This window comes from Neoarius graeffei, chromosome 27 (assembly GCF_027579695.1).
Source record: "Neoarius graeffei isolate fNeoGra1 chromosome 27, fNeoGra1.pri, whole genome shotgun sequence".
Classification (NCBI taxonomy): Eukaryota; Metazoa; Chordata; class Actinopteri; order Siluriformes; family Ariidae; genus Neoarius; species Neoarius graeffei.
The window spans coordinates 42256013-42269462 of NC_083595.1; the positions used below are offsets into that span (position 1 = coordinate 42256013).

Here is a 13450-nt window from a genome sequence, read left to right on the forward strand (position 1 = left end):
TGCGGACCGATATCGATTAGTTCTCATGTCTGATAATATTGCATCGTAACTATAAATGATGTAAAGTGAAAGCGCTGGTTCACTGCCGTCCACCAGGCACCCAGCAGAGTCACACCATAATAAATGTCATGGTGTTGTTTCTGGTGCATGGCATACGGTGTCAAAGAAAGGAATAAATATGTATTGTAACTGTGATATGTCTCTCATTATTGGTCTCACGGTCACAAGACAATGCAGCGATTTATTGACGTGAAATACACGACACGACACAATTCGAAGGGTCATATGCAATAATATTATTATTCTATACAGATTGATTTTGTGCCCTTGTAAATATTTCGCTCATACACTTATCAGGAGCTCTGCTTTTAGACAGTATCTAAATACTGTATATATATTCAGTGTCTTGCAAAAGATATTCATCCCCCTTGGTGTTTGTCCTGTTTTGTCACATTACAAGCTGGAATTAAAATGGATTTTTGGAGGGTTAGCACCATTTGATTTACACAACATGCCTACAACTTTAAAGGTGAAAACTGTTGTTTTATTGTGGCACAAAAAATAATTAAGATGAAACAAAAAACACCCTGAAATCTGGAGTGTGCATAGGTATTCACCCCCTTTCATATGAAACCCTTAAATAAGAGCTGGTCCAACCAATTCACTTCATAAGTCACATAATTGGTTGATTTAAGAGCCACCTGTGTGCAATCAAAGTGCCACATGATCTGTCACATGATGTCTGTATAAATCAACCTGTTCTGGAAGGACCCTGACTCTGCAACACTACTAAGCAAGCGACATGAAAACCAAGGAGCCTCCAAGCAGGTCAGAGACAAAGTTGTGGAGAAGTATAGATCAGGGTTGGGTTATAAAATAATTTCCCAAACTTTGAATATCCCAGGGCGCACCAATAAGTCCATTATAGCAAAATGGAAAGAACATGGCACCACTACAAACCATTAATCAGAGATGCGACAAAGACACCAAAGATAACACTGAAAGAGCTGCAAAGATCCACAGCGGAGATGGGAGTTTCTGTCCATAGGACCACTTTAAGCCGTACACTCCACAGAGTGCGGCTTTATGGAAGTGTGGCCAGAAAAAAGCCATTGCTTAAAGAAATAAATAAGAAAACACGTTTGGAGTTTGCCCAACAGCATGTGGCAGACTCCCCAAACACATGGAAGAAGATTCTCTGGTCAAATGAGACAAAAATTTATCTTTCTGGCCATCATGAGAAATGCCATGTGTGGCGCAAACCCAACACCCTGAGAACATCATTCCTACAGTGAAGCATGGTGGTGGCAGCATCATGCTGTAGGGATAATTTTTATCTGCAGGGACAGGAAAGCTGGTCAGGACTGAAGGAAAGACGGATGGCACTAAATACAGGGACATTCTGAAGGAAAACCTGTTTGAGTCGGCCAGAGGTTTGAGACTGGGATGAAGGTTCACGTTCCAGCAGGACAATGACCCTAAACATACTGCTAAAGCTACACTGGAGTGGTTTAAAGGGAAACATTTAAATGTCTTGGAATGGCCTAATCAAAGCCCAGACCTCAATCCAATTGAGAATCTGTGGCATAACTTGAAGATTGCTGTACACCAACGCAACCCGTCTAACTTGAAAGAGTTGGAGCAGTTTTGCCTTGCGGAATGGGCAAAAATCCCAGTGGCTAGATGTGCTAAGCTAATAGAGCATTTAAGTCTAGGCTGAAAACATATCTGTTTAGTCAAGCCTTTTGTTAATGGTGTTTATGAGGTAAAGGTGTAGATCTAGAGGGTCCTCAGACATAGAGTGTTTTGGTAAACTGGGATGTATGGATGCTGTCAGTCCCCACTCGCTTGCTCACTCGAGTTTGTTGACGGTGTAGTGGCTGGCTGTTTTATGTCCCGGGGCTCCCTCATGCCTGTGTTACCTTCTGGCTCTCCCCTTTTAGTTATGCTGTCATAGTTGCCGGAGTCCCTGCTTGTACTCGGTGCAATATGTATACTGTTCCTACTTATTCAGGTGACATTGGGCATACCTAACAACCTGCGTTTTTCTTTCCCTCCCCCCCAAATCTGTCCCTCTGAGTTACATGGAGTCAACAGGAAATCTTTTGGTGGAGAGGGTGGAGACCTCGACTGGCTCTCGTAGCCTGCAGGGAATCGGCTGTCAGACATTCTGTCGCATGTCCCAGACCCGGTGAAACGTAACTGAATTGTCTTGGCCAGCCCTAAGGGTCCCATCTGCATCTCATCATTGCTGAGGAGTGTGCTCCCATCACCCAATCAAGCATTCAGCCAGAGCAGGTCATGATATTTTTTTAACCATATTAACACGCCATTGTTGTGTGTTATGCCTGATGTCAAGACTCTCGTCTCTGCGAGCCTGCCACACAGATTTAATACTTGTCATTTTTAGGGCATACCTAACATGTGTTTTCTTTCTCTCTCTCTTCCCCTCCCCCCCAATCTGTCCCTCTGAGTTACATGTTGGTCCTGGGATTGAGATGCTGGCCTCTTCTGCCCCTCGGACCTGCTTGATCCATCCTGGTGCCCTGTGTCTGGTCGGAGTTTTATCGCATCGCTCCTGTGAAGGACGGCCCCATGAGGACAGTTGAGAGTTATACCTGGAGGATGCTCTGGACTCTTACAGTAATGCTTTTATGGCTGAGGACTACAGTTGACTTGCTAACTTTAGGACTGCAGTTATCATAAACAGTTTTCCACTCAAGTTTCCATCAATGAAGAGTTTATAACATCAACGAAACTGTCTTCATGTTAAAACTGGTAATGTTATAGTCATGCTGTCTGTTGTTGCCCAAATGAGGATGGGTTCCCTTTTGAGTCTGGTTCCTCTCGAGGTTTCTTCCTCATGTCGTCTGAGGGAGTTTTTCCTTGCCACCGTCGCCACAGGCTTGCTCATTGGGGATAGATTAGGGATAAAATTAGCTCATGTTCTAAGTCGTTCAAATTCTGTAAAGCTGCTTTGCGACAATGTTTATTGTTAAAAGCGCTGTACAAATAAACTTGACTTGACTAGAGACATACCCTGAGAGACTTGCAGCTGTAATTGCCGCAAAAGGTGGCTCTACAAAAGTATTGACTTTGAGGGGTGAATACTTATGCACACTCCAGATTTCTGTTTTTTCATCTTCATTATTGTTTGTGTCACAATAAAGCAACAATTTGCAGCGTTAAACTGTTGTGTAAATCAAATGGTGCTAATCCCCCAAAAATCCATTTTAATTCCAGCTTGTAATGCAACAAAACAGGACAAACACCAAGGGGGATGAATACTTTTGCAAGACGCAAACGCACACACACACTGATCCATTTTTTGGGGTTTTTTCCTTTCTTTTTCTGGTGTGGCAGCGATTTCGCTTCTGTAGCATTAACTGTAAACATGTGGGAGTGGAAACTTACAGGCTCTCGAGATTCCTAGTTCCAGTCAGACTGGGGAAGTCCTGCATCATACTGGCACCACGCAGCATCCTAATACACACACAAAGGATTATTATTATTTAAAACAAAAAAACAGTAAAATATTCTAGACCCACTTCTGTTACTCTCATAAAAACAAACTTTCACTATTAGATTTACTCGAGCTACTAAATACATTACATGGCCAAAAATCTGTGGACACATCTATTTATGCTTTCTAAACCGGATTAGTCACTGATGGTGCTCCACGTTCGCTCTGTGATCACTGGAAAGCTTAAATCAGTGCAGTTCAACACCTACACGAGTCGTTTTAGAAGCAAATAAGCATTCCAAGACAACGAATATATTTTGTTTTTGGAGCTAAACTAACTCATTGTGTAAAGATGACATGCAGCAGAAGTGTGTTGTGCAGATGAGAGATGCAGAGGATAATCGTCAGTGAAATGCAAACTCACAGAGATTGCAGGTCTGATAGGTTCTGGAAAGCCGACCTTCCCACGAAGGAGAGAGGGTTGTCATAGAGATGACTGCACACACACACACACACACACACACACAGAAACAGCGTATGGAAATTCAAGAGCTCTTGCGCTTCAGATCAGTCATGAATAAAAAATGGTTTGAATAAAAGATCACTTTTAACAGTGTGTGTGTGTGTGAGGAAGAATATTATATCTGTTTTATAATGCTCTCACATGGTGCGCAGCAAAGGATTCTTCTGAAAAGCTCCTTCAGGTATGACGGCGATGTTATTACTGTGAAAGCCACTGTGGAAGAAAAATATAGTTACGTTAATAAACATCACAGAAAGAAAATACTTCATTTTAATCCTTAATTCTTTTGTGACACACAAACGTTTATATATAGTGATGAGTCATGCAGCAGTACTGAGTTTGAACACAAGATGGCACTCTGATCCAAAACTGACACTCAGACAGGACAAATGGAAAAGCGCCGTAAAGCTGAATTCGGACTGGACGATATACCGTTCAGCTTTAGAACTTCCAGAAGAATATAACAGAGCAGCAAACTGTTTCTGAAAGATTGACCAATGTGTCTTCAAAGGGTGGAAAAGAACTGAGTACTTAATTACGGGGCATTTATACTTTACGCGAGTAAAACGGAATATAATCTGTGACAAAAATGTCATATCATGATACATAAAGACATTTCTACAGTACATGATAAAGACATAGATATCCATCGGTGTTCGAACAAACCATCAACGAAGTAGCAGGGTTTTTTTTTTCCAATGCAAAAACAAGACCCTTGATATGTTGATTTAATGTTGACAGGAATAATTTCACAATGAAAAGGAGGAATAATGAAGGAAATCCGAAAAAAGAAAAATTCATTTGAAGGATTCAAAACTTTACAGAAAAAAAGCCACGTAAACTTAACCTCCAATCAGAAACAAGAAATTAATTTTGACATTAGCCGCATGGAAATCTCAAACGCAACTGGTATAAACTGAGTAGACATTTAGTTGAACTACGAATATGTATTTTAACCCAAGTTCTGGGTCACACTTTAATAGATTATTATTGATTTAATTTTATTAGATTTGCCATAGTGAGATATATATGTACATACATTACGGCTGGGAAACCACTACAGCTTGCGCCAATTACAGTGGCCCCATTGTACTTAAACTGCATGTCTTTGGACTGTGGGGGAAACCGGAGCACGCGGAGGAAACACACGCAGACACGGGGAGAACATGCAAACTCCACACAGAAAGGTCCTTGTCGGCTGCTGGGCTCAAACTGGCGACTTTTAGGTCACAAAGCTGCTTCTCGAACCATTAGGCCATGGCTTCCCCCATGATAAGGGTGGCACGGTGACTGTGCCACCCTTATCATGGGGGAAGCCATGGCCTAATGGTTAGCGAAGCAGCTTTGTGACCAAAAGGTTGCCAGTTTGATTCCCTGGACCAGCTGGAGTGCCCCTGAGCAAGGTACCAAACCCCCAACTGTTCGGGGTATGTTGTAGATCACTCTGAGTAAGAGCATCTGCTAAACACCATTAATGTTTTGTGTGTGTGTATATATAACTTATTTTAGGTTTTATAGACTACATTTGATCACAAAAGCATTTTGTCTCATTAGATACGATTTAAGATCAGATACTTCGAATCAGAGTTTGCAACAAATAAATAAACGATATTATCAAAAGATAGTGATACCTGCGATATCTCAGAAAGGTGTATTGTAACAATTTTTACAATATCGGTATTACTATAATTATATTATCGAATTATTGACCCAACACTAACTGAATACTTTTATGTGTACTTAAATACATAAAGAAACAAGCATAGTGTATGATATACATCAATAATAATTCCTGTGTGTTTTATTTAGAATTTAGTTTAAAGCATGTAGTGAAAAAACGGTTCAAGAATTGCAACATTTTTCATCTATGACCTATTTAATGTCATCTGACCATTAAAACCTTTTTTTTTTTTACTGGTAATACCTGACTACATTAAATAGTATCAAATTTCTGTCTTTCACTTGAGTACAGTAACGCTTTTGATCTATCTATCTATCTATCTATCTATCTATCTATCTATCTATCTATCTATCTATCTATCTATGTTTGTTTGTTTGGCTGGATACTTCCACTTTTAACTGAGTAACATTCTGTAACGTTTGTCCACATTTCCTTTTTATTATACTAAAATACTGTATGAAGCAAGAGAAGCACAGGAGTATTTTTCCACATAACCTCCCTAATGAAAAACAGTACATCTGTAAACAAAATAACTAAAATAAACTTGATAGAACTCGACGCCAACGGCGTCGATGGGGATGCCTCCGCCCGGTAGACTACACGCCTTATTAAGTTGTGATTTGGGGATGCACATTTGACCTCACAGTAATCGTGACCTGGTGCAATTACTTGTATTAGCCTTGGAGATATTGCGTTCACAAGGTTTTCGGACAGAAATTTGACCTCACAGTGACCTTGACCTTAGACCTTTTGATCTCAAAATCTAATCAGTTTATCTTTGTCCCCAAATGCACAAATGGTGAAAGTTCGGTGAAATTCCTTTCACTTGGCTTGGACATACTGTGTTCACAAGGTTTCCGGACAGATATTTGACCTCACAGTGACCTTGACCTTAGACCTTTTGATCTCAAAATCTAGTCAGTTCATGTTTGTCCCAAAGCGCACAAATGGTGAAAGTTTGGTGAAATTCCTTTCATTAGCCTTTGAGATATCGTGTTCACAAGGTTTCGGGATGGACGCACGCACGGACACATTTGACCTCACAGTGACCTTGACCTTAGACCTTTTAATCTCAAAATCTAATCAGTTTATCTTTGTCCCCAAATGCAGAAATGGTGAAAGTTTGGTGAAATTCCTTTCACTCGCCTTGGAGATATTGTGTTCACAAGGTTTTCGGACAGACATCTGACCTCACAGTGACCTTGACCTTAGACCTTTTGATCTCAAAATCTAGTCATTTCATGTTTGTCCCAAAGCGCACAAATGGTGAAAGTTTGGTGAAATTCCTTTCATTAGCCTTTGAGATATCGTGTTCACAAAGTTTCGGGACGGACGCACGCACGCACGGACGCACGCACGGACAGACGGACAACCCGAAAACATAATGCCTCCTGCACCTTACGGTGGTGGAGGCATAAAAATCTATAAAAGTTGCGTTAAACTGTGAATGAGCACTTCATAACAAGAACGATTTTGTTAAATGATGGGAATTTAAAAAAAAATAAACAGCATGAAAATAAAAGCTCCAGTTAAATATGTTTATACTAATTTAATCCTGTTTTATTGTACAAATTATTAAGTACCTTGGAGGTCATTATAATAGCTATCGGCTCTTTAATCTTGTTAAATACATGTTATAATTTCTCGCGATTCTCATAGATTTATGAAGTCATTAAAGTGAATTTGCAATAAATATTTCTTTTCTTTTTAATATTTTTTTATGTAAATCACTTTGAGGTTGAATCTGAAATGAATGGCACTATAAAAAAAGATGGCTAAGAGAATAGGAAAGAAATTAATATTCGCATTTTATGACCATAAAAGTCGGTAAAATAAAAATACTTTATGACTACGATCAAATTCAGGATTGAATGAAAGTAAAATGCGGAGCTGTATTTAATTAGTGGTTAATAAATAGCCGAACACAAAGAGACTTGTTGATTAATTCTTATACAGAAATCAAACGCGCTTCATGTCGAAAGTGCTTTCAGCCCTAAAACACGTCGACTCAGAAAAATGTCTGTTCATTAGCTGATTATTAGGATCAGATTGTAAAAGCAAAAGGAAAATGCAGTGCAGATGTGCTCCAGGAACGGGTTTTAAGGAAAAAAAAAATTCTCTCTTTGGTTTCCGTGTGATTGACAGGTTGTGAAAAGGTGGGCGTGGCTCGTGCACCTGGCCTGAGTAAACTCACACCTGGTACACACTTCCATTTAGTTTCCTTTGTCTCTCGTCAGGGGGAAGTGAAGTAAACGTGCCTGCTTTTGATCTGTGAGGTAATGGGTCCAACCCCTCGCTCTATAACTTCCTTAAAAATGAAAGACAAAGAGAAAGAGAAGGAAGAAAGAGTGCTGATTTTACTTACAGCTCTTTCAGCTTGGGGAGAGTCTGGATGGCTTCGGGGAAGCTTTTCAGGTTGTTGTAGTTCAGATCTCTGAGACAAACACGGAAAAATATTCACAAAATCAGACAAAACAATGTCTGATAAACCAAACGAAAGTCACTGAGGTGAGGCTTAAACAACAGATTTACTCCCGAGACCTGCAGTTACAGTTAGGTCCATAAATATTTGGACAGAGACAACATTTTTCTAATTTTGGTTCTGTACATTACCACAATGAATTCTGAACAAATCAATTCAGATGCAGTTGAAGTTCAGACTTTCAGCTTTAATTCAGTGGGTTGAACAAAATGTTTGCATAAAAATGTGAGGAACTAAAGCATTTTTTAAACACAATCCCTTCATTTCAGGGGCTCAAAAGTAATTGGACAAATTAAATAATTGTAAATAAAATGTTCATTTCTAATACTTGGTTGAAAAGCCTTTGTTGGCAATGACTGCCTGAAGTCTTGAACTCATGGACATCACCAGACGCTGTGTTTCCTCCTTTTTAATGCTCTGCCAGGCCTTTACTGCAGCGGTTTTCAGTTGCTGTCTGTTTGTGGGCCTTTCTGTCTGAAGTTTAGTCTTTAACAAGTGAAATGCATGCTCAATTGGGTTGAGATCAGGTGACTGACTTGGCCATTCAAGAATATTCCACTTCTTTGCTTTAATAAACTCCTGGGTTGCTTTGGCTTTATGTTTTGGATCATTGTCCATCTGTATTATGAAACGCCGACCAATCAGTTTGGCTGGATTTGAGCACACAGTATGTCTCTGAATACCTCAGAATTCATCCGGCTGCTTCTGTCCTGTGTCACATCATCAATAAACACTAGTGACCCAGTGCCACTGGCAGCCATGCATGCCCAAGCCATCACACTGCCTCCGCCGTGTTTTACAGATGATGTGGTATGCTTTGGATCATGAGCTGTACCACGCCTTCGCCGTACTTTTTTCTTGCCATCATTCTGGTTGAGGTTGATCTTGGTTTCATCTGTCCAAAGAATGTTCTTCCAGAACTGTGCTGGCTTTTTTAGATGTTTTTTTAGCAAAGTCCAATCTAGCCTTTTTATTCTTGAGGCTTATGAGTGGCTTGCACCGTGCAGTGAACCCTCTGTATTTACTTTCATGCAGTCTTCTCTTTATGGTAGATTTGGATATTGATACGCCTACCTCCTGGAGAGTGTTGTTCACTTGGTTAGCTGTTGTGAAGGGGTTTCTCTTCACCATGGAAATTATTCTGCGATCATCCACCACTGTTGTCTTCTGTGGGCGTCCAGGTCTTTTTGCATTGATAAGTTCACCGGTGCTTTCTTTCTTTCTCAGGATGTACCAAACTGTAGATTTTGCCACTCCTAATATTGTAGCAATTTCTCGGATGGGTTTTTTCTGTTTTCGCAGCTTAAGGATGGCTTGTTTCACCTGCATGGAGAGCTCCTTTGACCGCATGTTTTCTTCACAGCAAAATCTTCCAAATGCAAGCACCACACCTCAAATCAACTCCAGGCCTTTTATCTGCTTAATTGAGAATGACATAACGAAGGAATTTCCCACACCTGCCCATGAAATAACCTTTGAGTCAATTGTCCAATTACTTTTGGTCCCTTTAAAAACGGGGTGGCACATGTTAAGGAGCTGAAACTCCTAAACCCTTCATCCAATTTTAATGTGGATACCCTCAAATGAAAGATGAAAGTCTGGACGTTATGTCCATGTCCATTATATAACTATAACTTGAATATGTTTCAGTAAACAGGTAAAAAAAAAAACAAAATTTTGTGTCAGTGTCCAAATAAATATGGACCTAACTGTATATCCTCATGGATGTCATTAAATTATACAGCAGGTTCCTCTTACAAGGAACTAGCAATACAGTAAATATAGTTATCATGATATTTTATTTTGTATGATAACAGTATACATATAAACCATATATTTAATGGAAATGAAATCTAAAAATGAACATCTCGAAAAATGAGCATTTTCCAATTTCCAACAGTGCACCAACCACAACAACAAATCCACAACATCGATCAAATTCGATAATAAATATAGTTGGGAAAGAAAATTTATGATCGATTTGGTTTTTGCTATGAAGATACACTGTACTGTCACTTCATGTTACAAGTTGCAAGTCAATTTGAATTAATTACCCTGTAAGTAGCTAAACAACTGTTTTAGGACCCAGCAGCATGAATAAATGCTACACTGTTTAATTCTCATCACATACACATTTTCGTATACATTGTGCGTGAAGTCATCAAGGCGTCATTTAGTATATTTTTTAGAAGAAACTTAAAAAAAAAAAACAAGAGTGCTCTGAGAGCACAATATCCCCCGCTAGCAACTAGGCCATAACTCTGGTAAAATGCGACTAAATTGAACGAAATTGCAATATGTGTATTACCGCCACATAGCAAAGAATCCTGCCAAGTTTCGTGGAATTCCTCCAAAAATTGTGAGAGGAGCTGATTTCAGAAGGTGAGTACCCTTCCCGTGATGGACGGATGGACATCGCCATGACATAATCCCCCTTTGGGCCTTTCGGCCAGCGGGAAGTTGATTTCAGAAAGCAAGCACACCTTGATGAAATTGCTAAAGTACAAGTTTGTTAATAATCAAGGGCATAACTCTGGTAAAATCTGCCCAAATTAAATGAAATTCCAATATCCGTATAACTGTCATATAACAAAGCCTTTTGCCAAGTTTGGTGAAATTCCTCCACAAATTGTGAGAGGAGTTGATTTCAGAAGAATGTACACCCTCATGAAATTGTCAAAGTACAAGTTATTTAATCAAGGGTCAAAACTCTGGTCAAATTTTCACAAACAAAATTCAATCGCAATATGCGTATTACCGTCACATAACAAGGCCTTTTGCCAAGCTTCGAGAGATTCGTCCAAAAATTGTGAGAGGAGTTGATGTCAGAAGGCGAGCACACCTTCATGAAATTGTAAAAAAGTACAAGGTTGTTAATCAAGGGCAACAAGTCTGGTAAAACGTGACCGAATTTAACGAAATTACAATATGTGTATTACCGACATATAACGATGCATTTTGCCAAGTTTGGTGAAATTCCTCCACAAATTGTGAGAGGAGTTGATTTCAGAAGGAAAACACACTCCCATGAAATTGTCAAATTATAATTTTGTTAATCAAGGGCTGTCACTCTGGTAAAATGTGACCCAATTTAACAAAATTACAATATGCGTATTACCGACATATGCCAATGCCTCTTGTCAAGTTTTGTGAAATTCCTCCCAAAATTGTGAAAGGAGTTGATTCCAGAAGGTGAGCACTCTTCCCAGAATGGACGGACAGACGGATGGACGGAAATCACTAGGACATAATCCCCCTTCGGGCCTTTCAGCCAGCGGGGGATAACAAAAAAAGCAAACAAAAAAAAAACAACAACCCATGAACTGACTTTTTAAAGACATGTTTCAGCGTATCTTATGTCATCTTCAGTTTAATGAGGAATGACTATTCTTGCATCACATGACATTATATATATCATGAACCAATCGACTAATTACAATCCCAATAAGATAAGTAAAACCGACAAAAGATAATTAAACAATTAAGATAAATCACGGGGTCAGGAAAGTGTTAAGGTAATGAATGTGTTCATTCAATTCAGGATTCATCTGTAATATACAAAGCCTCTTTAAGTTTGAGTTTTTATTGCTATCACAATAATATAAAAAAACAATAACTAATTAATCAGGAGAAGAACTAGATTAATCCATCCATCCATCCTTCCATTATGTATAACGCTTATCCATTATCGCTCGTGGGTCAACTGGAACCAATCCCAGCTGATACTGGGTGAGAGGCAGGGTTCACCTGGGACAGGTCACCAATATATCACAGAGCTAACACAGACCGATAGACAGCCATCCACACTCACACACTCACGTTCACACCTATTACCAACAAATTAGAGAAGCCAGTCAACCCAATCTGCATGTCTTTGGACTGAATAAGGAAACCAGAGCACCCGGAGGAAACCCACGCAGGCGTGAGGAGAACATGCAAACCCCACACAGAAGGGCCCGAGTCGACCGGTAGGTTCAAACCCGGGACCTGCTTGCTGTGAGGCGATAGAGCTAACCACTGCACCACCGCCACCAAAACAGATGAATCAATTCTCAAAACGAATGAAAATGAATTACAGCCTTAAATTTGATTTTACTAAACTGCAAAATCATGTAGAGCAAACAAACAAACAAACAAACGAACAATAAATAAACCGTATGGTAAACAATCAGGAGGTTCTGCGTCACAAATCGGTAGAAAAACGGTCAAACTGTTTCGGAGTTTATTCGGTTATCAGTCACCAGGTTCTCTGTGTGAACACGTCTGAGACGACTATTTGGCTCAACACTCAGTGCTGAAATCACATCAACCTGACAGCCGTGTTTTAAATGCAGAAACACAACTCAGAATCCCAGCACAGCTGCATCTGCTCTGATCATACACTGATTACACTGACGGCCAAATGTGTGGAGAAGCGGCACACTTCACCAGACGTGCCAACATCGCTCACAAGAAAACCCCAACAGGCAGAGAAAGAAAAAACAACAAATCTTTTCACAGAAACTCTTTGATTGACATATTTAAATAAGGGCACGATTTCAACTGAGGTAAAATGCAATATATTACGGTCACGAGGCGAAGTGGCCAAGTGGTTAGAGCGCTTGACCACTAAACGAACGGTCCCCGGTTCGAGCCTCGCCTCTGGGGGGTGATCTGGGGCTCGCCTCCTGTTGACCCAGCAGTGAATGGGGACCTGGTGGAAACACTGGGGAAGTTAAAGGCGGTGAGGAAAGGAACTGACCACCCTACCTCACCATGCCGACGGCCTAGACAGAGTGTGCTCTCTAATGGCCCTTTTCCACTACCAACGCGGCTGAGTCGGGCTGAGTTGGGCTGAGTCGAGCTGAGCGGGGCTGTTGGGGTTGCATTTCGACTACAACTGCGCTGAACCGTGCTGGCTGGAAGTAGGTGGACACATTGGATGGAGATAGCAAAAGTAGGTGGACGTCACGTGATGTCGTTCGGCGGCGCAAACAGTGACATCAGTGACTTTTTAAGCGGTAGTCTCACGACCCGGATAGTAAACAATAAACATGGAGGACATGGAGTCGTTAGTGTTGCTGGTCTTGGTGCTGTGGCTTGTTGTCACCGACAACGCCAACAGATACTGGCAAGATATATATATATATATATATATATATATAGATAGATAGATAGATAGATAGATAGATAGATAGATATAGATGAGGCGAGGCGCATAATTTGTCGTAATTCTTCCTCTTCCGGGTTTACAGATGGTGGTTCCCAGCGTGCTCGCGGGGCGTGTGTGGGCATGTGAGGACACTCCTCCTCACCAATCAG

General features: G+C 40.4%; 1 protein-coding gene across 1 annotated transcript in view; it reads right to left on the reverse strand.

Moving 5' to 3' along the window:
- The window catches only part of lgr4 (leucine-rich repeat containing G protein-coupled receptor 4), a 214425-nt gene that overhangs the window by 39713 nt on the left and 161262 nt on the right, over positions 1 to 13450 (reverse strand). Inside the window, exons 7-10 of the mRNA XM_060912083.1 lie at positions 8033 to 8101; positions 4128 to 4199; positions 3888 to 3959; positions 3415 to 3483 (exon numbers count right to left, since the gene is read on the reverse strand). Of these exons, the coding sequence (XP_060768066.1) occupies positions 3415 to 3483; positions 3888 to 3959; positions 4128 to 4199; positions 8033 to 8101 (282 nt within the window). The remainder of the gene's footprint in view (positions 1 to 3414; positions 3484 to 3887; positions 3960 to 4127; positions 4200 to 8032; positions 8102 to 13450) is intronic.